The sequence below is a fragment of the Benincasa hispida genome, chromosome 5, assembly GCF_027475165.1.
Source record: "Benincasa hispida cultivar pf3 chromosome 5, pf3_genome.v1.1, whole genome shotgun sequence".
Classification (NCBI taxonomy): Eukaryota; Viridiplantae; Streptophyta; class Magnoliopsida; order Cucurbitales; family Cucurbitaceae; genus Benincasa; species Benincasa hispida.
In genome coordinates, this window is record NC_143482.1 from 4,544,949 (window position 1) to 4,572,562 (window position 27,614).

Consider the following 27,614-nt stretch of genomic DNA (forward strand, 5'->3'; position numbering starts at 1 on the left):
TCTATAACTCTTTACTTCTTATTTTGCATTTAATTTTAATTGCATGATTTTGTTAGTCGAGATCGATTGAGTATATTGTTACATAATTTTTATCAATCTTGTTATTTAGCATAAATTAGAGTTTTCATTAATTTGATTTAAAAATATCTAATTAGATCAAATTAAACACACTTTAAGAAAAAATTTAATTAAACTCTATTCACCACCCTCTAGGGTTCCTATACCGGTTCAACAATTAGTATCATAGTGAGGTTCCTCATCTTGATATTTAATTTTCTTGATAAACTTTATTGTTAGAACATTATGACAAACCTAGTTGCAAATGAAATTGCATTTGGCCAATCTACATCTAGACCTCCTTACTTTGATGATTCAAATTATGCATATTAGAAATCTAGAATGAAAATTTATTTGCAATCTATTAACTATAATTTGTGGTTATTGTTGCTAAAGGTCCATATGTTCCCATGAGAAAGGTTGATAATATTGATAAACCTAAATTAGAAGAAGAGTATGATGAAAAGGAAATGAAAAAGTGTTCTTTTAATGAAGGCTATTAATTGTTTGTATTGTGCTTTGAACAAAGATGAATTTAATAGAATATCTATGAGTTCTCCCGCTCAAGAAATTTGGAATAATCTTGAAATTACTCATGAAGGAACAAATAAAGTTAAAGAGTCTAAAATTAGCATGCTTGTTCATAATTATGTATTACTTAAGATGGATACTAATGAGTAGATAACCAATATGTTTACTAGATTAACTAATATTATTAATACTTTGAAAGGACTTGGTAAAGTTTATACAACTTCCAAAAATGTTAGAAAAATTCTTAGGTCTCTACGTAAGACTTGGGAAGCAAAGGTGACGGCAATCCAAGAAGCACAAGATCTCACCAAACTAGAAGATGCTAGCATGCACTTAATTTCAAATATTTTCAAGAATTCTTTGGTTAGAGGGATTCCCAAATTTAAATTTGAAAAGCATAAAGTTTGTTATGCTTGTCAAATGGGTAAACAAAAACTAAGTCTTCTTCCCAATCTAAAAATGTGACATCTACTACTATACCCCTACAACTATTACACATGGACTTATTTGGCCATTCTAGAATTGTTAGCTATGAAGGGAATTATTATGCATTTGTGATAGTTGATGTTTTTTTCTAGATTTACTTGGATTTTGATGATAAAACATAAGGATGATATTTTGAAAAGTTTTATTAGTTTTGCTAAAAGAGTTCAAAATGAAAACAAAAATTTATTTCTAAAATTATGAGTGATCATGGAGGAGAATTTGATATGATGCTTTTAAAGATTTTTGTAAAGAAAATAGTTTTTCTCATAATTTTTTCTCTCCAAGGACTTCTCAACAAAACGGGGTAGTTGAAAGGAAAAATTGTACTTTGCAAGAATTTACTAGGTCAATGTTGAATGAGTATGGTTTACCTAAATATTCTTGGGCGGAAGCCGTTAACACCGCTTGCTATGTTTTAAATAGAATTTTAATTAGACCATATTTAGATAAAGCTCTTTATGAGCTTTGGCATGGCAAAATTTCAAATATTGGGTATTTCAAAGTTTTGGTTGCAAATAATGTTTTATTTTGAATAACAAAGAAAAACTTGAAAATTTTGATTCTAAGAGGGATGTTGGTATTTTCTTAGGATATTCCTCTACTAGTAAAGCTTATAGAGTTTTCAATAAGAGAACATTAATTATTGAGGAATCTATGTATGTTGTATTTGATGAATCTTGTAATAATGTTTCTAATGAGTCTATTTGTAGTGATGATTTAGAAAAAATATTTTGAAGATTTACTTGTTAGTGACGAAGGTAAAGAAATTGTTTCAAGTATGCAAGAAGTAAGCATCAATGAAAAGAAGGAAAATGATTGTTCGTCTATGCCTAAAGAGTGGAGATAGGCTCCATCCCATCCCAGGGATTTAATTCTTGGTGATTTCAAACAAGGTGCGAAAACCTGTTCTTCTCTTAATTTATTTAGTAATCTTGCTTTTGTTTCTCAAGTTGAACCTACAAGTTTTAAAAATGCCAAATGTGATGAGTTTTAGATTTTAGCAATGCAAGAAAAATTAAATCATTTTGAAAGGAACAAAGTTTGGGAATTAATTCCTAGGCCTTCTAATGCATCTATAATTGGAACTAAATAAGTCTTAGAAATAAGATGGATGAAAATGGAAATATTATTAGTAATAAAACTAGACTTGTAGCTTAAGGTTATTGTCAAGAAGAAGTATAAATTATGAAGAAACTTTTGCACCGGTTGCTAGATTAGAAGCTATTAGAATGTTGCTTGATTTTGCCTCTTATAAGATTTTATTTTATATCAAATGGTTGTAAAAAGTATTTTCTTTAAAATGGTTATATTGTGGAGGAAGTTTATATAGAATAATCTTCGGGTTTTGAAAGTTTTGATTTGTCTAATCATGTTTGTAAGTTGAAAAAGGCTCTTTATGGTTTAAAACAAACCTTAGAAGCTTGATATGACAGGCTTAGCAACTTTTTACTTGAAAATGATTTTAAAATGGGAAAATTTGATACTACTCTCTTTATTAAGATTAAGGATAATGATATGTTTAATAGTGCAAATATATGTGGATGCTATTATATTTGGTTTTACTAATCCATCTTTGTGTGAAGAATTCATTAAGTGTATGCATAGTGAGTTTGAGATGAGTATGATGGGGGAACTTAGTTTCTTCCTTGGGCTCAAAATCAAACAACTCAAAGATGACATCTTCATAAGTTAAGAAAGTACACAAGCGATTTGCTCAAAAGGTTCAAATTCAATGAAGGTAAAATTGCAAAAACTCCTATGAGCACCACCACCAAGCTTGACAAAGATGAAAAAGGTAAATGTGTGGACATAAAGACTTATCGAGGTATGATCGGATCTTTACTTTATTTGACTGCTAGTAGACCTGATATCATGTTTAGTGTATTTCTATGTGCTAGATTTTAATCTTGTCCTAAGGAATCACATTTGCATGCCACTAAAAGAATATTTAAATATTTGCTTGGAAGTATTGATGTAGGCTTTTGGTATCCTAAAAATGTTGAATTTAATTTGGTCAGATATTTCGATGCGGATTTTGTTGGTAGTTTACTTGACCGTAAGAATACTAGTGGGACTTGCCAATTTCTTAGTAGTTCCTTAGTATCTTGGTTTATTAAAAAGCAAAATTTGGTTGCTTTATCCACTACCGAAGTGGAATATATTCGGTTTCTAGTTGTTGTGCACGAATTCTTTGGATGAAGCAAACTCTTTGTGGTTTTGGATTAAAGTTTGATAATGTGTCCATATTTTGTGATATCACTAGTGCTATTATTAATTTGATGAAAAATTCTATACATGATTCTAGGACTAAGCATATTAATATTAAGCATCTCTTTATTAGAGAGTATGTGTAAAAGGGTCATATTACTCTTGAATTTGTAAGCTGTAATTATCAATTAATGAATATTTTTACCAAGCCTTTGAATGAATAAAGTTTTTGCAAAAATAGGCTTGAGCTTGGTATTATTCGTTGTGATGAATCTTGATATTATTATAGCATGCAAATTGATAGTGGGAAAGTGGAAACTTTGTATGTGTTCATATTTTTAGGGGTAGCACTTATATGTTTATTGTACATTTTTATGATTTCAAAGGGGGAGAAGTAAAAGAAAAATATGTGTTTTGATTATGTTTTTTGAATTAATTAAGGGGGAGAAGTTAATTCTTTTGAATGAATTTCAAGCACAGACTTTGTGGTGATATGTATATTTGACATTGAAATTATTTCTTCATCATCATGTGTTGCTATGGTTATGTGCATTTCAAATTATTTTTCTTTAATGGGTTATCATAAAAAAGTGGAAATTGTTGGTTTTTTTGCCCTTAATCTCAAATTAATTAATTTGAGTTAATTAATTAATTAATATTTTGATGATTTGATTTTATTTACTAACAATTTCATTATTTTGAATAGTCTATAGCATAGAGCTGAGAACAACAATTCCATTGCCTCTTGAATCACCCAAATTGAAGTTCAAATGAAGAAGATATAACAAAAAGAATGTAATGAAAAAATACCTGAGATTGTGACGTGTGGCCAAATTATCAAATTGGACCAACTAGAAAAAGGCATTTGGAGCAATGGAAGAGTGACACATGGTAGGCTTTTTACTTTTGGATGGTTTAAAAAAACAGAAAATGAATTTAATATTCTTTTGTGTTGGTATCTCACGACTAATTTTTGACAAATGGTGGGCTCTTGTTTTTTATTGGGTTTTAAAAAATATGATTTTAAAAGATATATATATTGTGTTTAATGGTAGTTGAATTTAAACCTCTACCATTCAATTTAATTTTTTGAACCACCCAATGGCCCAAATTAAAACTACTTTTTACCCCACTTCCCTCTCTTTTTATATTTATCTTCTCCAAAATTATTTCAACTTTTCACAACTTTACAATCATCAAAATTAGTAAAAAAGTCACTATTGTTACTCTCTCTACAAGCTTCTAATTTTCTTCCTTTTCACCTTATTTTTTTTAGAGAAATTTCTATTGTATTGTGATGATTAAAGTGTGTGACTCAAACTTGTATGCCCATTCTTTTTAGAGAGTTTTGTTGCGTGATTTAGAGCTTCAAAAACATTGTAAGGGTTGGATCCTAACCTAAGGAAAGGATCATATTTGCTCTTAAACCCATAAAAGGAACAAGGTAGCGGTTTGACTCTCGTATGTGGAAAAAGTCAAATAAATTTTTTTAATCGAAATCCCAAGAGGCACTTGGGAATGTGGATATAGATCAAGTTTGATGGAACCACTATAAAAATGACTATGTCTTCTTCTCTAACTTTTTACTTATTATTTTGCGTTTAATTTTAATTGCATGATTTTGTAAGTTGAGATTGATTGAGTATATTGTTACATTTTTTTTTTATCAATTTTGTTATTTAGCATAAAGAATTTATATTAATTTAATTTTAAAATATCTAATTAGATCAAATTGAGCATACTTTAAGAAAAAGTTTAATTAAATTCTATTCACCCCTCTCTAGGGTTGCCATACTGGTCCGACACCCCACTCTCTAGTGGAAAAGGAATAGCGTGCCAAATCCTTTTCAACCACCAAATAAATTTGCAAACTTCGAAACAAACCAAAACAATAGCATTAGTTAGCTAGGTCAATCTGCATGGAGCACTTGTCTTTTCCTCTAATCACGATTAAAAGTTCTTAGATAACCAAGAGGGGGAGAGAGTTTGTTTGTTTGTTTTTGCACGTGATTGTAAAAAAAAAATGAAATATGATTAGCATAAAAAATAAACACGAGAATTGAAAGAGGATTAACAGATGAGAAAAGCCTAGTTTAGGTATTCAATCACCCATTTGTTTAGTTGTTCATATTGGACACTAAAAATAAATATCAAATCATGCAAGTGCTTAGCCAACTTGTCTGGTAGTGCTATGACAAGTGCCCTAGGACACTAATTAAGATGCTTAATTAAATTAAATACTAAATGAATTGGGTACAAATGCACTCCAGAAACATCTCACACTCGCATTACAATTAAGGGGATAGTTAAGACAATTAGGACAATTAGTGACTAAGGTAATACCTAAGTAGTCTTACCAATTTTATTCTTGAATTAAAACAATCACGCAATGTCGTAAATGGGCTATTCTAAACAGTCAAATCAATTTATAGACAAGCATGCTTTAATTCGTGCTACTCAAGATTAACACACAACTAAATGTCATAGATTGTGAGTTAATCACTAGCAAAGCAATGAAAGTATGCAAGGGTGATCAATCCAAACATAATCCAAGACATAGAAATTCAAATACATCAAGAATCACAAGCATTCATAAGAAACAAAAAAAAAATAGAATTACAAGTCCTCACAACAAAATACAAATGTCTTTCTTCATTAACCTAAGCTAGAGAATACTTTTCTTATATATTAAATATTGAAATCAAGTTTCTCATGACAATATTAGTGTCTAAAGTATGAAAATTAGGCTAAAAATAGTAAAGAATAGAGAAAATGGATGAAAAAGATTGGTGTTTGAATATCCTTTTAACCTAAAAACGGGAAAGTTCTTTTAAAACTATTGAGAGCGTCACGATGCTAGTAACAGTACTACGACGCTGTTACAAATTTTCCTCGCACATCGCATCGCTATAATGCGCATCCTGACTTCTTCATAAGCATAATACCTAATTTATAACTAAGTTAATTATCCCCTCACACACCTTAATTGATTATCCACACTTCCTCCCCACCCACCCCATCCCCCAAATTTTATAATATAACTATAACTTAACCATATATCCACTTACAATAATCAATACACCAAAAGTATGGTTGAATTAAAATAATAATAATAATAAATGGCTACCATAACTGCAACATAGTCTTAATAGCATTTATAAAAACATATGAATACATTTATGTTGCTACCATAACTGCAGGATACAATATATTCACTCTCTTAATTAGTGTACCATAAAAGTTGAAGAGTTCATACATATTTCGATTTATCTCCTTGTGATTTCATGAGTTGTAAGACCATGGCTTTGAAGCCATCTAACTCATCTTTTGTTTCTCTTTTTTATTCTTCAAGTTCTGTCTTTAAGGATTATATCTCAATTTCTTTATCTTCTATGATTCATGAGGAACACTTAAAGACAGAATGCATTGATTATGTGAGTGAACGATACTATATATCAAGAAATGTTACATATGATGAAGCATCATCATGGCATGCACATGAATAAGAAAAGACACCTAAAGATTAGAGGTCTTTGAAAGAAAGATCAAAAGAAGAGATGAGGCAAAGACAACAAGCTTCAACAAAAAAGAAAAGAAGGTAATTTAGAAGAGAACAACAAATAACAAGGATTAACCGGATGGGGAACTAAGGACACAATCCTTGGCGTGGTGTACACAATTGTAGAGATTAACTAGACAGAGAACACCAAACTTTGGCTACGTAAATGCAACATTAGAAGTATTTAAAGAGCCAACAACATATAAAGAAGCATCACAAAACATTGAATCAATGACTATAGAAGAATAAATGGATGCAATTTGAAGTTAAGACTTATTGTTAGAAGACTAAGACACCTAAGCATGCAGAGTTTCGACAATAAATTAAAGATGATGGAAAGAGCTAGAATAACTAAAACCGAGGGACAGTGTTAAACTAGAAGGAAACTTTAAATATTCTAGATACTTCTTCAAGTATCCACATAAATAACTCAAGAGTAAGGATTAAACATCTTTAGATTTATCTAGAAGATTGTAAATAAGTATCTCAAAAGAAATGTTCTAGAAACATCTTAGCATCTCTTTAGGCTGCAAGGACTGTTGGGCTGATCTTGAATCAATGTGAAATTTTTTTGGAAGGAAAACCCGAGGCCCAAGTAAAGAAAAAACAATTGGTCTTTATTAAAATACCAGCTGATATAACCAACTGATTCAAAAATAATGTGCTGAAAGCACAATCTGTGTGAAACAATCTTCTGCCCTACACGTTGACGGCCAAGATTAGAATCTTGTACTTCACTGATCTGAAGTCTTGAATTACTACACCAATTTCTTTCTTTTTGTTTCAGAGTGCCCGAGAGAGATGGAGAGAACTGATAGGGAAATGTTGTCAGATTCGCTTGGGAGAGCTGATGAAGATGAAGATCAAAGACAATACAAGAAGAATAATTGAGGAAGAGAAGGAGGAAGACACAAAATTTTTAACGTGGTTCGGCCTCAATATGCCTACATCCACGGAGGAGCTATATTCAAAGTCTTGGAGATTTCTTGGAGAACTACAGATGAGTTTAGCCAATGTTTTTTTTTCAATACATCAATCTACTATCTAACTACATATGTATTTATATAGAAATTTGTTCAAATACAACGGTTAACAAACATTGTATAAGTTGATTTCATCATATTTCTTTAACAATCTCCACATTGAAATTAACTTCAACAAGTTTCTTCCAGCTCCTTTTTTGCTAACCCCTTTCTTCTTCAACCTTTGTCTCTCACCTCAAACCCAATGATGTCGAGGCACTTCTGAAGTTTGAGCTGGGTGATTGCTTTGGTTAACATGTCAAAGGCATTCTCAGAGCTATGAACTTTAAGAACTTCTATCTGCTTATTCTCTATCTGTTCTTGTATGAAATGATACTTAATCTCAATGTGTTTAGTTCGGTTATGGTATTGTGGATGCTTTGATAAATGTATGGTACTTTGATTGTCACATGATAGCTTTACTATATCTTGTTTAATACCAAAATCAAATAGGAGCCCTTTTAGCCATAATCCTTCCTTAACAGCCTTTGATAATGCTATAAATTTAGACACAGTGGTAGAAAGAACTACCACTGATTGTAACGTTGCCTTCCAACTTAATACACAACTTTTATATAGGAAGATATAACTAGATAGGGATCTTCTTTTATCTAAGTCTCTTACGTTGTCAGAGTTAACATAACCTATCAGTTATGGTTCACTGCTTAGAGTTTGTTGATATAGTAGTCTGGCACTTGTGGTGCCTTTAAGGTACCTCATGATCCACTTTGTGCCTCCTAATGCCTCTTACCCGGATTAGCCATGTATCTACTTACCAGACTTGTAGCATAGGCAATATATGGCCTTGTAGAAATCATTAGGTACATGAGACTTCCCACGGCTTGGGAATATGGAATGGTTGACATTAGCTTTAGGTGTTCAATGTCAGTCTCTTTGGGTGAGTTATCTGCTAAAAGTTTGAAATGATGTGTAATTGGAGTACTGACTGCTTTTGCTTCTTTCATGTGATATCATTTGATTAGTTTTTCACAATATTGAGTCTGATCAATACATAGTTTGCATGATTTTCTGTCTCTTTTGATATCAATGCCTAATATTCTGTTTGCACTGCCCATGTCCTTCATTTCAAATTATGATTTCAGTAGGTCTTTGACTTGTTTTAATCTTTCAAGTAGTTCCTGATAGTAACATATCATCTACATATAGAAGTAGATAGATAGGATGAGCATAGGTTTTAGTGTTTATATAAACACAACATCATAAGAACTCTTAACAAACCCATTCTTCTGAATAAAATCATTAAATCTTCTGTTCCAACACCTAGGTGACTGTTTAAGGCCATAAATAGACCTTTTAAGTAGACAGTAATGGTCTTCTTTCCCACTGACTTCATAGCCTTTAGGTTGGCTCATATAAATGGTTTCATCTAGAAAGCCATGTAGGAATGCTGTTTTGACATCAAGTTGCTCTAGCTCTAGGTCTTGTTGAGCCACAATGGATAGTAGGAGTCTGATAAATGTTTGCTTGACTACAGGGGAAAAAATTTCATTGTAGTCAACCCCTTGTCTTTGAGTGAATCCCTTTGCAACCAGCCTAGCTTTATATCTAGGTCCTTGTCTATTAAGGATACCTTCTTTGTATTTATACACCCATTTGGATGCAATTGGTTTACACCCTTTAGGTAAGACAACTAACTCTCAGGTGTCATTCTTTAATAGAGACTCATCCTCTTCATTCATAGCCTCTATCCATATTCTAGCTTTAGCACAACTCACTACCTCTTCAAAAGTAGAAGGTTCTAGCTCATTATTCAGACCTGAAGCATTTAGAGCTAGGTTGATGTAATCATCATATCTTGAAGGTGGCACTATAGTTCTCCTTTTCCTGTCTCTTGCTAAGTTATAATCCCTTAGGTCTTGTTCCTCTTGCTCAGGATCAGAAACAACCTTTTCTACATCTTCTTCATGATAAGGTAGCTGATCAGTATGTGAATTTGAGCTTGAGGGATCAGATGTAGGATTTAGAGAGTGCTCTATCTCAATTGTATAAGTCTTTTCTTGTGGTACTGAATCATTTGAATTAGGCTTTTGCATAAACATTTCTCTCTCTGAAAATGACATCTCTGCTTGTTACACACTTTTTCTTAGTAGGATGCCATAATCTAAAGTGTTTAACCCCTTCAATAAATCCCAAAAACATACATTTTACTGAACAAGAAGCTAACTTCCCCTTGTTCTAGTGTACAAAACCTGTGCAACCAAACACCCTTAGGTTATTTAGGTTAGAAGGATGTTTGATCCACCTTTCTTCTAGAGTAAGCAGATCTAGTGAGGCATGAGGACATCTGTTGAGAGTATAGACTGTGTAGGATGCTGCTTCAGCCCAAAACTTCTCAGGGAGGATAGCATCTGATAAGAAGCTCCTAACTCTCTCCATGATTGTTCTGTTTAGCCTCTCTGTCACCCCATTTTGCCGAGGTGTGTACCTCATAGTCTTGTGTCTAATAATCCTTTGCTGCCTACAAAAAAACATTAAACTCTTCTTCACATTCAAGCCCATTATCAGTCCTTAGACACTTTATTTGACAGTTAGTTTGCTTTTCAACCATAATCTTCCATTCTTTGAACTTTTCAAACACCAAATCCTTAGTTGTAAGGAAGAATATCCAACATTTCCTAGAGTAATCATCAACAAAGGTTAGGAAATACCTGGCTCCACTTAAGGATTGGAAAGGTGAAGGGCCCTAAAGGTCTGAATGCACATAATCAAGGATGGCCTTGGTTGTGTGCTAAGCCTTGACAAAACTCTGCCTGGTTGCCTTGCCTATCACATAATGTTCACAGAATGATAGGCTTTGGTGAATTCTTTTAGGTAGAATTCCTTGGTTGGCAAGAGCTTGAAGACCTTTGACACTAATGTGAGAAAGTCTTTTGTAACAAAGATCTTCTTCAGTAGGCTCTTTAGAAGTCATAACTAGGGCTGAGTGAACTTTCTGAACTCCTTGAACAACATAGACCTCATTTATCTTGACCCCTCTGAAAATAGGCTTACTATTCTTCAATACTTCACAGTAGCCTTCCTTTCCTCTGTATTCATAGCCAATTGAGTCAAGAATACCTAGTAAAATCAAGTTTCTCTCAATTTAGGCACATGTCTGACATTTCTTAGTAATTTAATTGTCCCATCTTCTAGCTTGAGTGAGACTAAGCCAATTCCAATCACTGGACATGAGTTATTATTACCCATATATACTGAACCTACATCCAAATTTTTATATGTGTTGAACCAGTCCTTGTGAGGTATCATGTGAAAAGAACACCCTGAGTTTAGAACCCAATCTAGGTTCTTAGCTGGTCCAACATCCATCAGCCCTTTGGTTTGATGTAGCTAGGGCATCTGAATAGAAAAAAGAGCCTCCCCCACTGAAATTTCTCCTGATTGACTTGTCTAGCCTTTCTGTTGTGGTTGTGGTTTTTGTTTGCTCTTCTGTTCATTTTTCCATTTCAAGGTTCAGCAATCCTTGATTAGATGCCCCAACTTCTTGCAATACTTACATCTAATCTTGTATTTTTCTTTACCTTCTTCTATAGAATTGTGCTTGCCTTTTTCTTTGTTGTTTTGCTTAGTTTTCCCTAACAAATAAACCCTTAGTACTAGGTTTCTCTTCTTTGTTGGTTAATAGCTTCATTTCTCAAATAGAGCTGAAATGATTATATGGGTTGATACCGAATCTCCTCCATACTTTATAGTTATCTTAACATCCTTGTAAGAATCTGGAAGTGAATTAAGAAGCACAAAAGCTTCATTATCAACCCCAATCTCTTCACCTTGAGTCTTAAACTCTGTTGTGATTCTTTTAAAGTCACCAAGGTTTTCTGTTAGTGTCTTCGAGGAGCTCATCTTGAAAGTGAAAAACCTCTCTCTCAAGAAGAGTTTGTTCGACAAGTTCTTTGTTTCATACAATTCATTCAACTTAGTCCACATCTTGAAGGTTGTTTCTTGATCAATGACCTGTCTTAGTACACTGTCTAATAGGTTTAGGACCAGAGTACCATGAGTAATTAGCTTCATATTCTCTTTTTCTTCTTCTGTTGCAATGGTAGGTAATTTGGTTGGTCTTCAAGGGTGTGTGCCCTTTGTTGCCCCAAAATCGCCTTAATCTTGGCTTTCCACAAGCTAAAATCTCATTTCCCATCAAATTTCTCAATGTCATATCTTGCTACTGCTATTTTTAGTTTTCTTTAAGATTCTAAATGCTCCAAGATCTACTTTCTTTGGTTCTTGACTGATCTTTAAGATTTTTTGCAGGCTCTAATTCAAAAAAATCTTTAATTTTTACCAAAAAAAAAAGAAAAAAAAAAAAGAAACTAGGCACAGAATAAAAATTGCAATTAGTTGGTATACTCCCTTTTAATTTGATTCATTTTTATTAAAAATATATTCTTTTAGTTCAAATATATTATGTTGAGAGTATACTTATGCTATTGGGTTATGCTCATATTGACTATTTATAAAAATGGTAATATCATACTAAATTGACTTTGAATTTTAGAAAAAAAAAATTAATTATGTCTTGAAACTTTCAAAAGATTCACATTTTCCTTAAATTTTAAAGTTATTTTCATTTCAAAATCTTTATTCTAACCTATAATCTTTGAAATTGTTTCAAAACAATCTTTTTGTTAACTTTCCATTTGTAAAGGAAATGTGAATGAATTGTGTTGAGGGAGCTCACAATAAGATATGTTATAAAATTGTCAAGTAACAAATACAGAAAAAAGTAAAAGAAAAAAAAAGAATCAACACATAGATTTACGTGGTTCACTAGTAATGTGTTAACTATGTCTAGGGACAAACGGAGAACAATTTTATTAGAGAGGATGTTACAGAATACAGAATAAATAGTATCTCCAGGTTAGAAAGTTTATATAGTGCACTTCTCTAAACCTTAAATAGGAAAGGAAAAGAATCGAATAATTAAATATAAGCGAGACCCCATATTTGGTCATTCGAAGTGCCACATAACAGATTCATGAGATTCTAACAAGATAGACGAGTTACTCCTCCCATTGCTAATTTTTCTAAGATAGATAAGTTACTTCTTCTATTCTCAATCGATTTTGAGATAAAAATCTCATGTTTCTCTAATAAAGCCAAATTTAGCCTCAACCACTCTAATATATATAATTTACTCCCTTAAACTCTAGCCAAAGTTGACTATATATATAAGGGGTCATTTGTCCTTTTTTTTTTTAACTTCCTTTTAAGGGAAAAAATTCTAGTACTACCATAGTATAGAGAATTGTCTATACTACATTCATTTATTGCTTGTCATCTATGAAGCACAGACACAGATACAACTATACGATATGGATACGATTGGATATGACAATTCGTCAATTTCTAAAAAAACTAAGATACAGATACGTCTAAGAATGCGTCATATATATATATACTTAATATATATATTTCTAAAAAACAAGGATAATGATACGTTGAAGATACATTTTTTCTTCAAAAAATCTAGGATATAGATAAATTTAGCATACAAGTTAATAGCAATAACACAAAATAGAATACAAACACTGAAATACAAGACAAAAAAAAAAACATCATCTAAGATGTTAAAATACAATAGTTAATAAAATGCAATAGAAAAGTGATTCATATTGCAAAGAAGAGGAAGAAGATTAAAGAGAGAAGTATGAAGATAAACGAAGAACTTATTGTTGAAGATATCAAAATGGTTTATATTTTGGTAAACTTTGTGGGGACTCAAATATGAAGATGAAGATTAGATGATTCTAGTCAAGGGTTTGATTCGTTATTTATTTTTCTTTTAATTTTGGACTCGAGTAGTAAGTTTTTTAAATAGGTAGCCTAATTTTAGATTGAAAAAGATTAGATGAGTTACTTGTCTTTTTTTTAAAAAAAAAAAGTACGCATAGAAATAGATATGTCAAATCGCGCGTCAGATACGTATCTGAAAAGTATCTGAAAGTATAGTTACGTCAAATCGATACATGTCTGTTACTGATTCTTTGCCTCACATGAAGTATCTGTGCTTCATAGCTTGTCATGATAGTATCATTTAAGAATCTGGGGTCCACAAAATAAATTAATATATCATTTAATGATATGTAAAATTATGATTGACAGTAGTATGTACTATAGTAGTACTTGAAATTTTCTCCCTTTTAAGTTGTTCAATCAATCAGACGTAAGACTCCAACTTTATTTTTTCTTATCAAATTAATCACAAGAATAAGTTTAGTTTAATGATTAGTGAAAACCTATGCTGTCTAATTATTATATGGAATCGAGTTTCTTGCGTGATTTTTACATTGTGCAAATCTGCAAGTGTATAATGCCAAGTTTTAATATAGTGATTAAGTTCGAGTATTATCCATAGGATTAGGCCATTAAATTTAATTAAGTGTCATGACTACTTTTACCTTTTTTATCTTGGGAATTAAACTTTAAAATTTGTTTTTAAATTAACACTACTCCTACTCCTAATTAGTGGAGATCATATTCAAAGGAAAAAGTTAAAAACTAATCTCATGCTTCAAATGTAATTTCAATTAATTAGATTTTAAGAATATGCAATAATATATAAGTATAAGAATTTACTAAAATATCAAATTTCTCTTCTAAGCTTAGTTTAACAATCTTAAGCCTTAAAAATCCTTCCTCAGTTTGAATAATATCTTCCTTACCTCCAAAAATGTGAAAAATTTGAAAATGATATTATTTTCTCTTTGGATTGGCTTCCTTTTGGAGTGAAGTGAATGATTCTATTCATAGGGAAAGATTTGTTCCTAATCCAAATATATTTAGGATCCCATAATCAAATTAGGAATCCAAAATAGAACTAGATTAAAAACTTTCTTATCTCCCTATCGAAGAAAAATATGTCTAATTACTCTCCCTATAAGAAGAGTAATGATACTATGAACCACCTCTTCATTCACTGTGAAGTCATCAAAGGCCTACGGAATAAGCTAGAAAAAACCTATTGGGATCTTTTGTCCTACCTCTTACAAACACCATAGATGACAATTCATTAATACAAGCTCTTTGCACTACTAGCTAGAAAACACAAAAGAAAATCATCATTTTCAATACTTCAGTTGCTATTTGTTGGGCTATTTAGAACGAAAGAAACAACCGGAATTCTAATGATAAAGAAGCGAATAACAATTCTTTATGGGACAATGTTCATTCTTGTTAGGAGTGCGAACAAAATCCCATACTGATTAGGCAAGGGAATGATCATGGTTTTATAAGTAAGAACAAACAATTATCTCTATTAGTATGAGGCCTTTTGGGTGAAACCAAAAAATAAACCTATGAGGGTTGTGCCCAAACTGAACAATATCATACCGTAGTAGAGATATGTGGAGGTCTATTATTCTTTTCAATTGATATCAGAGCTTTGGTCTAAACCTAATTTTGTGGGTAAAATCCTTAAATAATGAACAAAGAAATTTAGTGAGCCTTATCCGGGCTCTATCTGGGTAGCCTTATGGTTTCCCCTACTTTGATAAGAGAAAGTATGACTCGTCCTCATGCTCGCTTGCTTTGTTTGGATGTTGACCTGAGATGAATAGGATGTGCCTCTGGATGGAAGAGCAAGTTGGCTCGAGATGAAAAGCAAGTGATCCAAGATGATCTGGAGGTTCCTTAAGATTTAGAGTAAGCTCTCACGGTTGGGAGTAGACTAATAAGTCTGAGAGAAGACTCAAAATGGTAGTTTGTTCGATGGGAGGAAATTCCACATTTGTTAGGAAAGGAAATGATCATGGGTATATAAGTAAGGATAATTATCTTCATTGGTATGGAGCTTTTTGGGGTGGTGTCAAAAGCAAAGCCATGAGGGGAAATGCTCAAAGTAGATAATATCATACCAATGTGGAGATATGTGGAGGTCTGCTGTCTTTATCAAGATCGAACAAAGTACCACTTTGAGCCTCCCCTCGAACAAATCTTCACTTCAGCCATGAGAGCTTACTCAAAATCCAAAGCACCTTTCGTTCATCTTGGGTCACTTGCTTTTCATCTTGAGACATGCCAGTTCATCCTAAGTCAACTTGCTTTTCTATCTTGAGGCACATCCCATTAATCTCGGGTCAACATCCAAATAGAGCACATGAGCACGAGCGTGGATCACACTTGCTCTTATTAAGGTAGGGAAAAACCACAAGGCTACCCAAATAGAGCACAAACAAGACTCATTAAATTTCTTTGTTCATTATCTAAAGATTTCACCCACATAACTAGGTTTAAGCCAAGCCTCTGATACCAATTGATAAAGACAATGGACCTCCACAGATATCCACAATGGTATGATATTGTCTACTTTGGGTATAAACCCTCATGGCTTTGCTTTTGGAACCACCCCAAAAGGCCTCATACTAATGGAGATAATATGTGTTAATGCAGTGGTACAAGTAGTTTAACAGTTATGTGGTTGGACTTGGTTATAATCGGAGTCCGTAGGATTGTTGTGTATGATGGAATCAATTCCTCAACGGAAGCGTGTGAATGCCTGTGCTTTTGAAATTCTGTTTGAAATCGAGAAAAATAGAGAAAATATATAGAACAAGATAAACATAAATTAATAAACATGTTGTACATGGAAGAAAACATACCCTTGAAGATCTTCTTCAATGCTTTCCTCTACACGAACTCCTTGAAGTCTTTCTTCAAGACTTTCTTCTCCATGATCTCACGAATAACCACAACCACAAACAAGAACACCACCACTTGGAAACCTTTCTATTCTTCAACAAAAATCGAGATGGTGGGATCTCACTTTTGGAGAATGGAAGAACAACTTCACAAAGGAATATTCTATAAAGTTCTTCTTAAGAGAGAGATTTCTTGTGCGAGAGATTAGTGTGTTCTTCCAGGGGGGGGGGGGGGGGGAAGAGTTATTTCACAAAGAAGTTATAACTCCCATGTGTACGTCAGGTAACTCTACATAGGAGTTATCTTACTCAAATTTATTTAATTTATGTATTAAATCTCATTTAATATAAAACTTAAATAAATAAATAAATAATTGACATTTAATTAATTAATCAATAAACTCAATATCACATATTTAACTTAAAGTTGTATTTGTATCATTCAAATATAATGATTCTCTCATAACCTATAGTTTAAATATGAATCACATTTATTTATTTTTTGTATGAATCTTATTCATATAAACAGTATTTGAATCATATTCAATCTCTCTTATGAAACCTATAGTTTTAATACGAATCTCATTCATATTAAATTAACCAATAGTTTCCAAGAGGCAAACGTTGGAGCCAATCAAACGCAAAGAGATGCGTTAAAGGAGACAAGAAATAAGGACAAGAAGGCCCTTTATATCTTGTATCAATGGTGGATGAAGATACGTTTGAGACCATCGCCAATGCGGAGACGTCAAAGGTGGCATGGGACAAGCTTCAATCGACTCATAGAGGAGCCAATCGTGTGAAAAAGGTACGGTTGCAAACCTTACGTGGTGAGTTTGAATCTTTACAAATGAAGGAGAGGGAGGTGATAGCGGAATATCACACAAAAGTAATGGCTGTCGTCAACCAATTGAGACGGATTGGTGAAGAAATCACCGATGTTCGTGTCATGGAGAAGGTTCTATGAAGTCTAAATACAAAGTTCGAGATTATCGCCACAACGATCGAAGAGACACAGGATCTCGAGAACATGACAATTGAATAATTTATAGGCTCGTTACAAGCCTATGAGGAGAAAAAGAAAAGGAGAATGGAGCAAACAGAGACCGTTGAACAACTTCTCCAACTCAAAATCAAGGAGGAGAATAGTCATGGACGTGGAAGAGGTCATGGCGGTCGAGGCCATGGTGGAAGAGGTGAAGCCAACACCGATGTTTCTCAAAACTCATCTGAATATTCAAGAGGAAGAGGAGGTCGAGGTCGTGGAAGACGTGGTGAAAGGATCGGGAGAGATAAATCTTAGGTAAAATGTTATAATTGTAACAAATATGGACATTATGTGAATGAGTGTTACTCATCTTAAATAGAGTTGATTGATCGAAAGCATCAGGACCAATCAACCGTTAGCACATCAAAAGCCCATCAAGGGCAATCCAATTATGCAGAAGAGAATGGAAGTTTATTTATGGTTTCAAAGGGAGAAGAAGAGAGTGAAAATATTATGTGGTATCTTGACACAGGAGCCTCGAATCATATATGTAGAAAACGCGAGATGTTTGTAGAGGTGAACGAGATGGAGAAAAGTAATATTGCCTTTGGAGACAATTCTTTGGTCGCCATCAAAGGAATAGGTAAAATTCTCATTCGATTAAAAAATGGAGAAAATCAATATATCATAAATGTTTATTACATTCCCAATGTAAAAATAATATATTAAGTGTAGGACAATTGTTAGAGAAAGGTTTTGAAGTTCAAATAAAAAATAATTATTTGTTTGAGGGATAATCATGAGAGACTTATTGCTAAAGTCTCCATGACCAAAAAACCGAATGTTTCCTTTGAATATATGTAATGATGTTCCAAAATGCTTGAAGACGTGTTATGAAGATCTCTCTTGGCTATGATATCTACGGTTCAGGCACCTCAATTTTGAAAGTCTAGAAGATTTGTCAAAGAAGAAGATGGTGCGAGGTTTACCACACATTCACAAGCCAAACCAAGTATGTGAAGGATGTTTGCTTGGCAAACATCATCGAAGTATTTTTCCCGAAGGAGTCTATGACAAGAGCAAAGAAGCCTTTAGAACTCATCCATGTCGATGTGTGTGGAATGATCAAACCAATGTCTCATGATAAAAGTAAATATTTCATTCTCTTTATTGATGATTTTTCTAGAAAAACATGGGTGTACTTTTTGAAGGAAAAATCAGAAGTATTTGAAATCTTCAAGAGATTTAAGGCATGTGTGGAGAATGAAAGCAACCTTACAATCAAGGCTATGAGAACCGATCGAGGTAGTGAATTCACATTAAATGAGTTCAAACAATTTGTGATGAAAAAGGCATCTGACGTTCGTTAGTAGTCCCAAAGACACCGCAACAAAATGGCGTGGTGGAGAGAGAATCGGACAATCATGAACATGGAAGAAGCATGCTAAAGACAAAGAAGATGTCGAGGGAATTTTGGGCGGAGGCCGTAGCTTGTGTGGTTTATTTGACAAATTGAGCACCAACCAAAAGTGTGCTTGACAAGACGCCTCAAGAAGCATGGAACGGAAGAAAGCCCGGGATTGGTCACTTCAAGGTGTTTGGGAGTATTGCATATGCTCATGTGTCAAAAGAAAAAAGGACCAAGCTTGATGATTGAAGCGAGAAACTCATCTTCATCGCTATGATGCAAGTTCAAAGGGTTATCATCTTTACAATCCTTTGAATGGTAAGGTAATTATTAGTCGTGATGTTGTTTTTGATGAGGAAGCCTCTTGGGATTGGAATATACAAGAGGAAGAGTATGATTTCCTTCCATACTTTGAAGAAGACGATGAAAATGAGCCGACCAGGGATGAAATGGGTGAAGGTTTACCCATTCCAGTGCCACCTCATTCGATCGATCGATCATCATCTGAAGGTTCATCCAACAATTCGGAGAACGAAATTGGCCCAAAAGGAACTAGAAGTCTATGAGAACTTAATAAGGTAAATGAAAATCAAAATGACATAATTCTCTATTGTTTTTTTTGGTGATAGTGAGCCTATTAGTTTCCAAGAAGCCATTGCAAGCAAGAAATGGAAGGATGCAATGGATGAAGAAATTTGAGCGATAGAGAAAAATGACACATGGGAGTTGACCAAGCTTCCAAAAGGGCACAAACCGATCGGAGTGAAGTGGGTATAGAAGACAAAGAGAAAAGTCAATGGCGATGTTGAGAAGCATAAGGCGAGACTAGTGGTGAAAGGGTATAGCCAATGACATGGCATCGACTATGATGAGGTATTTGCCCTTGTTTTTCGCCTTGAAACTATTCGTTTGATTATTGCTTTGGCAGTCCATAATCATTGGAAGATACATCAAATGGATGTCAAATCGGCATTCTTGAACGGAATTCTTGAGGAAGAGGTCTATGTGGAACAACCATTGGGTTATGAAGTCAAGGGTGAAGAAGATAAAGTGCTTCGATTGAAGAAGACACTTTATGGTTTAAAGCAAGCACCAAGAGCATGGAATTCAAAGATTGACAAGTACTTTCAAGAGAAGAAGTATATGAAGTGTCCTTATGAGCATGCCCTTTACATCAAAATGCAAGGTGAAAGCATACTAATCATTTGTTTATATGTTGATGATTTAGTATTTACCGAAAACAATCCTAGCATGTTTGATGAGTTCAAAAGAGAGATGACAAAGGAGTTTGAAATGACGGACATTGGTCTCATGAGTTACTATCTTGGAATCGAGGTCAAACAAGGTGAAGATGGGATTTTTATATCCCAAGAGGGCTATGCTAAAGAAGTGCTCAAGAAGTTCAATATGAATGATGCTAATCCAGTTGGAACACCGATGGAATGTGGAGTCAAAATCATCAAGCAAGATGGAGGAGAGAAGGTAAATTCTACATATTTCAAAAGCTTGGTTGGAAGTTTGAGATACTTGACATGTACAAGACCAGATATTCATTATTCGGTTGGAATTATTAGTCGATTTATGGAGGAACCAACAGCAACATATTGCAAAATGGCAAAAAAGATACTTCGCTACATCAAAGGGACGATTGGGTATGGTCTTTCCTATGTCTCTTCTAGCAATTTTGATATTGTTGGTTATTGTGATAGTGATTGGAGTAATGATTTGGATGATCGAAAGAGCACTACGGGGTTTGTGTTTTTTATTGGTGAAACGGCGTTCACGTGGATGTCAAAAAAGCAACCATAGTCACATTATCAACATGCAAGGCAGAGTACGTTGCAGCAACTTCATGTGTATGTCATGCAATTTGGCTAAGAAACTTAATGAATGAGCTGAAGTTTCAAATGGAAGGTCCAATGGAGATTTTTGTTGACAACAAATCGGCCATTGCCTTAGCCAAAAATCCGGTATTTCATGGGAGGAGCAAGCACATTGATGCCTGATTTTACTACATTCGGGATTGCATTACGAAGAAAGAAGTGGAACTCAAATATGTCAAGTCACAAGACCAAGCGGTGGACATTTTCACAAAGCCCCTCAAGTTGGAGACTTTTATCAAAATGAGGAGTTTATTTGATGTAACAAATCAAGTTTAAGGGGGGTGTTGAAACGTTTGTCATTATTAAACTTTAGTTATGGCATTTAGTGTGACTTTTGGGTTTTGTAACTTTTAGTTTTTTGTAACCAATAGTGATTTATGAGTTATAGGAGTTATGTGAGTTATGAGCATTTGATGGCATTTTTAAGTTATAGGAGTTATGTGAGTTATGAGACTTTTGTAACCATTGACATTCCTATAGTTATGTTTGTAAGCCTATATAAAGGCATGTTTAGTTGAATGGAAAATATATCTCTCATTTTTCATATTTGTTCTCCACATTTTTTTTCTAACAAGAGATAGGAAAAGAGGGTTTCCCATGGCTGTGTTTAACAAGTTGTACTGTTTTGAAGTGAAGTGGAAAGTGGGGAACGTTGGGATTTTATAGTTGAAGAAAAGTGGTGAAGGAGAGGACACGTTTGAGAAGATGGGGAAGAATGATTAAGCCATTCTTCAGATTGCATGGCAAAAATAGTTTGTTTTTTGTACACATAATTGCAATGGTATGCGGCAGATGGCTTTAGGCATCTGAAGAAATGTATGACAAATGCTGTTTTAGATTTATTGTTGTCACTCTCTACATTGTGTCGTTTGTGGTGTTTTAGATTATTCTTCATAGATCTCAACATGATCTTTGTCGTTTATAATATGATATAAATATATTAGAAGTGCAAAGTGGTAAATTTTGATATTGGTAGTTATATTGACAATTTGATTTTAAGTTTGTAGTTTTTAAAAGTGTGTTTGGAGTATTATTTGTATGAGTCTTGCTCGTGTACTAGCTACTAGTTTCAATGGATCTATTTTGTCAACTATATGTGACTCAATAAGCGAAAATCTAGAACTTTTACTTGCATTTTGCATATTAGACTCATCATTACAAATCAAACTAGCGTGATGTATATCTTAATATTTGGGACGGGAGTGGGTCCCAATCTCATGTCATGGTTACATCTTGAATGCTCTTCACCCATAACTTAAAAATTTTATTTAAAAAAAAGATAAACTCCAGAGCTATTTTGATTTTGGTTAACATGATCTCGTAATTTATCTAATAAATTTTAAATAATAATATTTATAATAAAACAAGGGATAGAAATAAAACAACCTCTTCATTTATATAAAGTCATCTTTTTGCGTATGAGATGATATAAATAATTCAACTCTTTTATAATCTCGTCCAAATATTACTCTCTATAGTGATAAAAGAACTTGTTAATAGTATTAAATATAAATAATTTTTTAAACGACATGCTTAACTATCTCATCATTTGCGCTACAAGCTAAAATTTTTTATTGAATGAGCGAACTTTTGTTTCTTTCTTATCTCGAAGAAAAGAAAATCTACAATAGATATGTTTTCTTGTCGTGATCATGCATTTAAACAAGTTAATGTTCTATTTAATAACATTCCCATTTTTTGTTATTTGTTAACCATATTTGTACAAAAACGCATTTACAAAATCTTATAATTAAGTTTGATATGAGTCAATTATATCATTGAAAGATGAATGACTCAAGTAAGAATAATATTGCAGATTAAATTTGGACAATATTTGAAAGATATAAATAATTATTTATTATTTTTTAAAACATCAATACTCAATTGCCTTATGGTTGTTTTTTAGTACAATTGGAGTCAAAGAGATTTGAATCACAGACCTCATTTTTTATATTCGTATGTCAGTTGAGGTATGTTTGAAAAGTATATTTTTATATATTATAATGTATATTATATATTTTTTTTTATATTATAACTAAATTAAATTTTAAAGTATAAGAAAGGAAAAAAGTAAGGAAAAAGAAACAAAAATAGTTATTAAATATATTTCTATTTCTGACAGACAAAAACATGAAACAATGATAAATAACAAAAACAGTAAATAGAAATCGAAAACATTATCCAACGGAACCCAGGATAGTGAACACAACAACACAAAATGAGGAAAGAAGTAAGGGCGGCCACAATTATTATTTTTATTAGCATTCATATATTATTACATATTAGTATTGCACTTATGATAATTTTAAAACTCTCTCTTGCACCTTAAGCTAGCAAAGAACACAAAGCTAGCAAAGAAACAACAACAACAACTGTGGCCTTATTTTTCCCTTCTTTTTTTTTTCTTCATCTCTCTACTCTTCTATTAGTGGCAAAAGGAAGCTTTTCAAGCTGGCCTACGGCTGCGGAAGGTGCTGCTGCTAGAAGGTGGGAAGAGGAAAGTGTGTTGCCTTCTTGTTTGCTTGAGTTGCTGAGCCTCAGCTGTTGTGATTTGGAATGCTTGTTCTAAGAGTTGGAGTGGTAAGGCTCTGAAGAAGGATGTGTAGCCAACCACAGGGCTCTTCATTGGCTGATTTGAAGTCTTGAAAGTTACCCATTCGAACCCTTCTTGGCCAGCTCTAGCTAATGCAGGGTAGAATTGAGGAATTACAAACATGTTTCCTCTTGATACTCTCTCATTGAACACTTGGTTGCCATAGTCGTCGGATATTTGAATTTCGGCCTCTCCATCTATCACATACACCAGTCTGTGGTCTGTCATCGACCAGTGCAAGTTGTGTTGAGCATTCTACAATGGTAAAAATCAATGTCGTTAAGTTATTACAGAGGAGATAACATTATAGGTACTTGAACGAACACTAACCCACAGGCAAAAGTACAGTTTGAACTAATATTCATTAGGTACTTGTAACTAAAACAATTGATTAGAGAAAAAAATATTTTTAAAAAATGCCATTTTTATTAAAATTGTTTCAAAAAAAAGGTTGAAAATGTTTCAAAAGCAGTATAGAAGTGGTTATCAAAATCAAACACTTGGAAAGTTCAACCAAAACACACCCTTAGTGAATTACAAAATGATGGGTGTAGTCCTGTTGAAGATCTCACATTGAAAAAGTGGGTTGCCAATTGGTATTGAAAAGAAATTTTATGTTTATCTAATATGATGTCATAACCCATAAAAAGAAGAGTGAGTATGTTTTTACCGAAAAAAGATGGCCTTTCTCAGCACTCATGCCGAGGAATCTTAGAATAGGGAGCTTGAGTTGGTTCAAAATGTTAACTCTACCAGCTTCTCTAGAGAATAGATCAGCTTCTCTTTGGGTGTTCATGTTGTGCACAACTCTAGCAGTGCAGATGGTTTCTTCGATCCCATTTTCCTCTCCCCTTCTTGAAAATGGCGATTCACTCAATTCTTCCTCCTCTAACTCTGGAGTCAAAAACGACATTTCTTCGTCGCACTTCACGATCAATCCGCTGCTCCTTTCTTCTTGCATTCTCCTTGCTAACTCTGTTGGAATGTTGTATGCCTCTGCAAGAAGCTCCTGATCGAACCCATTGAAGATGTTCACAAGATCATCTGATTTTGATCCTCTTATTTCTCTCCTTGCTTCACTTGGAACCCCACCAGCCAAGAAAGATCCCTGTAAAATAAATAACATATCAGGATCAAACACATAACCTCTTGCTCTGATAATATAAAGTTAAAGAGTTTTAAGGTAGAATTGAAATACCCTGATGCGGAGGTCGAGTTGGTTGTCGTCGTTGTTGAGATCCAAGAAGGCAACGGCAATGAGGTCTTGGGGACCGTCGTTGTAGCACCATTGGACGGTGCCGGCAGGAATGACGATTATGTCACCACGTCGAATTCTACGAATCTTTTGGTGTTGGTCTTCTCCTGATCTGCCGGCGCCAATTCGTCGCCCCATGCGCCTGGTAGACCTTCTTGAAGATTGGGGTGACTGTGACTCGTATGTCTCTGCACACCCTGGGTAGTTCATGCCCAAAAACCCTTCACCTGTTCCACCCCATTTGTAAACCATTGCTTTAGAACATGAATAATTGACTTTTGACCTATAATATTCATTTACATGTAATTGTAATACAAATAATTTTTTTAGTAGCATTTGAGTCCAATCAAGAATAAGAATAAATGATTAAATTTCATGTCAATTTGAGCTAGTAAAATCATTTTTATCATATTTAAAATAACTTTAAAACATATTTTGAGTGTTTAAAACATAAAATCAAAATATTAAATTGATTTTAAATGGTTTAAAGACACCATTCCAAGTAATTTTGTCAGAAAGGATACCTTGCTCGATGTAAACGAGCATAGGGGCATTGTGGAATTTAGGCAACGAGAGAGAGTTGGGCCTTATGAGGTTTCTAATAGCACCAACTCCAGCACATTGAAACTCTTCGTCAGCCTCATCCCAAAGCTCAGTGATGCCTCCCTCCGACTCAATCCGACGCGACGGCGGCCTAACCCTAATCCTGTCCAGCTTGCACAGCTGAGCTTCTGTCGAGAACCGGTACTGGCGCCTCTCAGACTCCCGAGCATTCACGAGAGACTCGCAAGCAACGAAACATAGTAGAATCGCCAGTACAACTTTCATAGCCATGGTTGGAGGAGTACCTCTTATCAATGGAAAGAAAAGAGAGTGAAAGGGAATGGTGAGATGAAATGGAGACTGAGAAAGGGCTTAATTTATAGGGTAAAAGGGAGTGTTTTGTTGTTGAAACAAAGCAACATTTGGAATGCTTTGTAAAAATGGAATCTTGGACGTGGTGAATGCATGGAAATGGCTACTGATTGTACCAAACATTTGTCTTTGTTTTGCTTTAGTTTTTTGTTTCATTGTACTGTTCTTTTTATTCAATCACCAGTTGTCTTTGTCTTTCTTCTATATGTTTTGCTAAAGTTTGCATGCTAATAATATTGGAAATCCATGTGTAGTTCATTTACACAATGTTCTTTGAGCTAATCACTAACTTCTTTTTTCTTTTTTCTTTTTTCTTTTTTTTTAATTTTGATTTGATTGGTTTTGATGTCAACTTATAATTTAAAAGTTTTGGAGGATTCTTTATATTACAATATATTATTATTGAGTTAGCATAACTTAGTGTTAATTGATATATACTGCTACTCTTGAAGTTATAGTTCAAATCTCTATTCTCCATCTATAATATAAAAATAATTTAATTACAATATATTATTAATTTATTATGAAAAAATTAAACTTTTTGGTCATGAGATTTGATCAAGGTTGTATTTCAATCCCTAAGTTTTAAAACATACTTTACATTTTTTTACCATTGTTGTCTCTCATTCAAATTTTTTTTAGTCAATTTATTAACCGCAAGTTGAAGTGTGGTTGTTACATGTTTTTATGAAGAGGAAGATGAGAGAGACACTATTGTATTTGTGGGTTATATATATATATATTTTAATTTTAATAATTAAAAAATAGGAAAGATATTTTTTTAATAAAAAATCTTATGACACGTTGGTTTTTGTTAGTAATTAAAAAAATTGATGGAAGGACCAAAATGAAATTAAATGCAAACTTCGTCAAAAGTAAACTTGTTGAGTTTTGAAAACTCACACACACTAAAATATAATCTAACCCAAATTTCGAAAATTGAAAGTGTAATTTTTCCATATTTTATTTAGGATCCAACAACTAATAAACTCGTTTTGTATATATATGTATTTGTTTTTAATAATAACAAAAAAAAATTATTGTTGGTCCTCTCTTTATGGATAATTATTTGAAATGATAAAACTGCTAGAAATATTTTCAAATATAACAAAATGTCACTGTCTATCAGCGATAGTCGGTAATAGACACTGATAAACATCTAGGGTTGGCAACAGGGTGGGGATGCACTCTCCATCTCCGTCCCCGTGGGGATTTATAATCCTCGTCCCCACCCCATTCTCCATTTTGGGGAGTTGAGGTCGGGGTCGAGGAATCCCTGTTCAGGGATTGGGCCCCTAGGGAAAAATTCACCGTTTATATTTATATTTTTAATTATTTATTTATTTAAAATCAATTAAATTTTGGTATTTATATTCAAATTTTAAATATTTAATAGAACAAAGTAGTAGTATCATTATTATTTTTTATTTATATTAATAATTAAAACTATTTTAAATTTAATAAAAAGTTTAAGATAATTATATTATGAAATAATTTTTAAAAAAGTACAAAAATGTTAAAAGAATAAAACAGTAGCTTAGCTATATATATATATATATAAATTTATTAAAAAAATATTCAAGGCGGGGTCGGAGATGGAGACAGAGCGGGGATACCATCCCTGTCCCCGATTGAGGACCCAGTTTTTATCCTTGGTCAAATCGGAGATTCTCCGTCCCTATCGGAGCGGAGATTTTTGCCAATCCTATAAACATCTATGAATAATGTTGTTCTCTATTAGTTATAAATTACTAGTGTCTATCTATTAGTGTCTATCACTTATAAACATTAACATTTTATTATATTTATAAATAATTGCTCATTTTATTATATTTATAAATAATTACTCATTTTCTTATATTTGAAAATAGCTCTTTGCTTATGTTGCTTCTTATTTCGTCAAAAGTCAAGTAAAAAATGGTTCATTCATTAAATTTGTATTGAAAGTAAACATTCAATTTAATTTGAAAAGAAAAGAAATTGAGATGTCGCTAACCTCTTAAATATTATTAATATTTTTATCGAATTTTTTTTTTGTAGAATTAAGAACATCAA

General features: G+C 33.2%; 1 protein-coding gene across 1 annotated transcript; it reads right to left on the reverse strand.

Annotated features, from left to right (window-relative positions):
- Positions 1 to 23,036: 23,036 nt before the first annotated feature.
- LOC120078037 (11S globulin seed storage protein 2-like) lies at positions 23,037 to 25,521 on the reverse strand. The gene is made up of 4 exons (XM_039032218.2): positions 25,169 to 25,521; positions 24,588 to 24,871; positions 24,060 to 24,497; positions 23,037 to 23,644 (listed from the first exon to the last, which is right to left on the reverse strand). Exons 1-4 carry the CDS (start codon positions 25,476 to 25,478, stop codon positions 23,243 to 23,245), a joined length of 1,434 nt encoding a protein of 477 aa, XP_038888146.1. The 5' UTR covers positions 25,479 to 25,521; the 3' UTR covers positions 23,037 to 23,242.
- Between the last annotated feature and the right edge of the window lie 2,093 nt (positions 25,522 to 27,614).

Bases quoted from the DNA above. Each gene is read 5' to 3' on its own strand.
- LOC120078037 (XM_039032218.2), bottom strand. From the start codon at position 25,478: ATGGCTATGAAAGTTGTACTGGCGATTCTACTATGTTTCGTTGCTTGC. The intron at 24,872-25,168 runs GTATCCTTTCTG...GGGGTGGAACAG, and splicing joins GCTCGTTTACATCGAGCAAG to GTGAAGGGTTTTTGGGCATG. The intron at 24,498-24,587 runs GTATTTCAATTC...TTTATTTTACAG, and splicing joins AACTCGACCTCCGCATCAGG to GGATCTTTCTTGGCTGGTGG.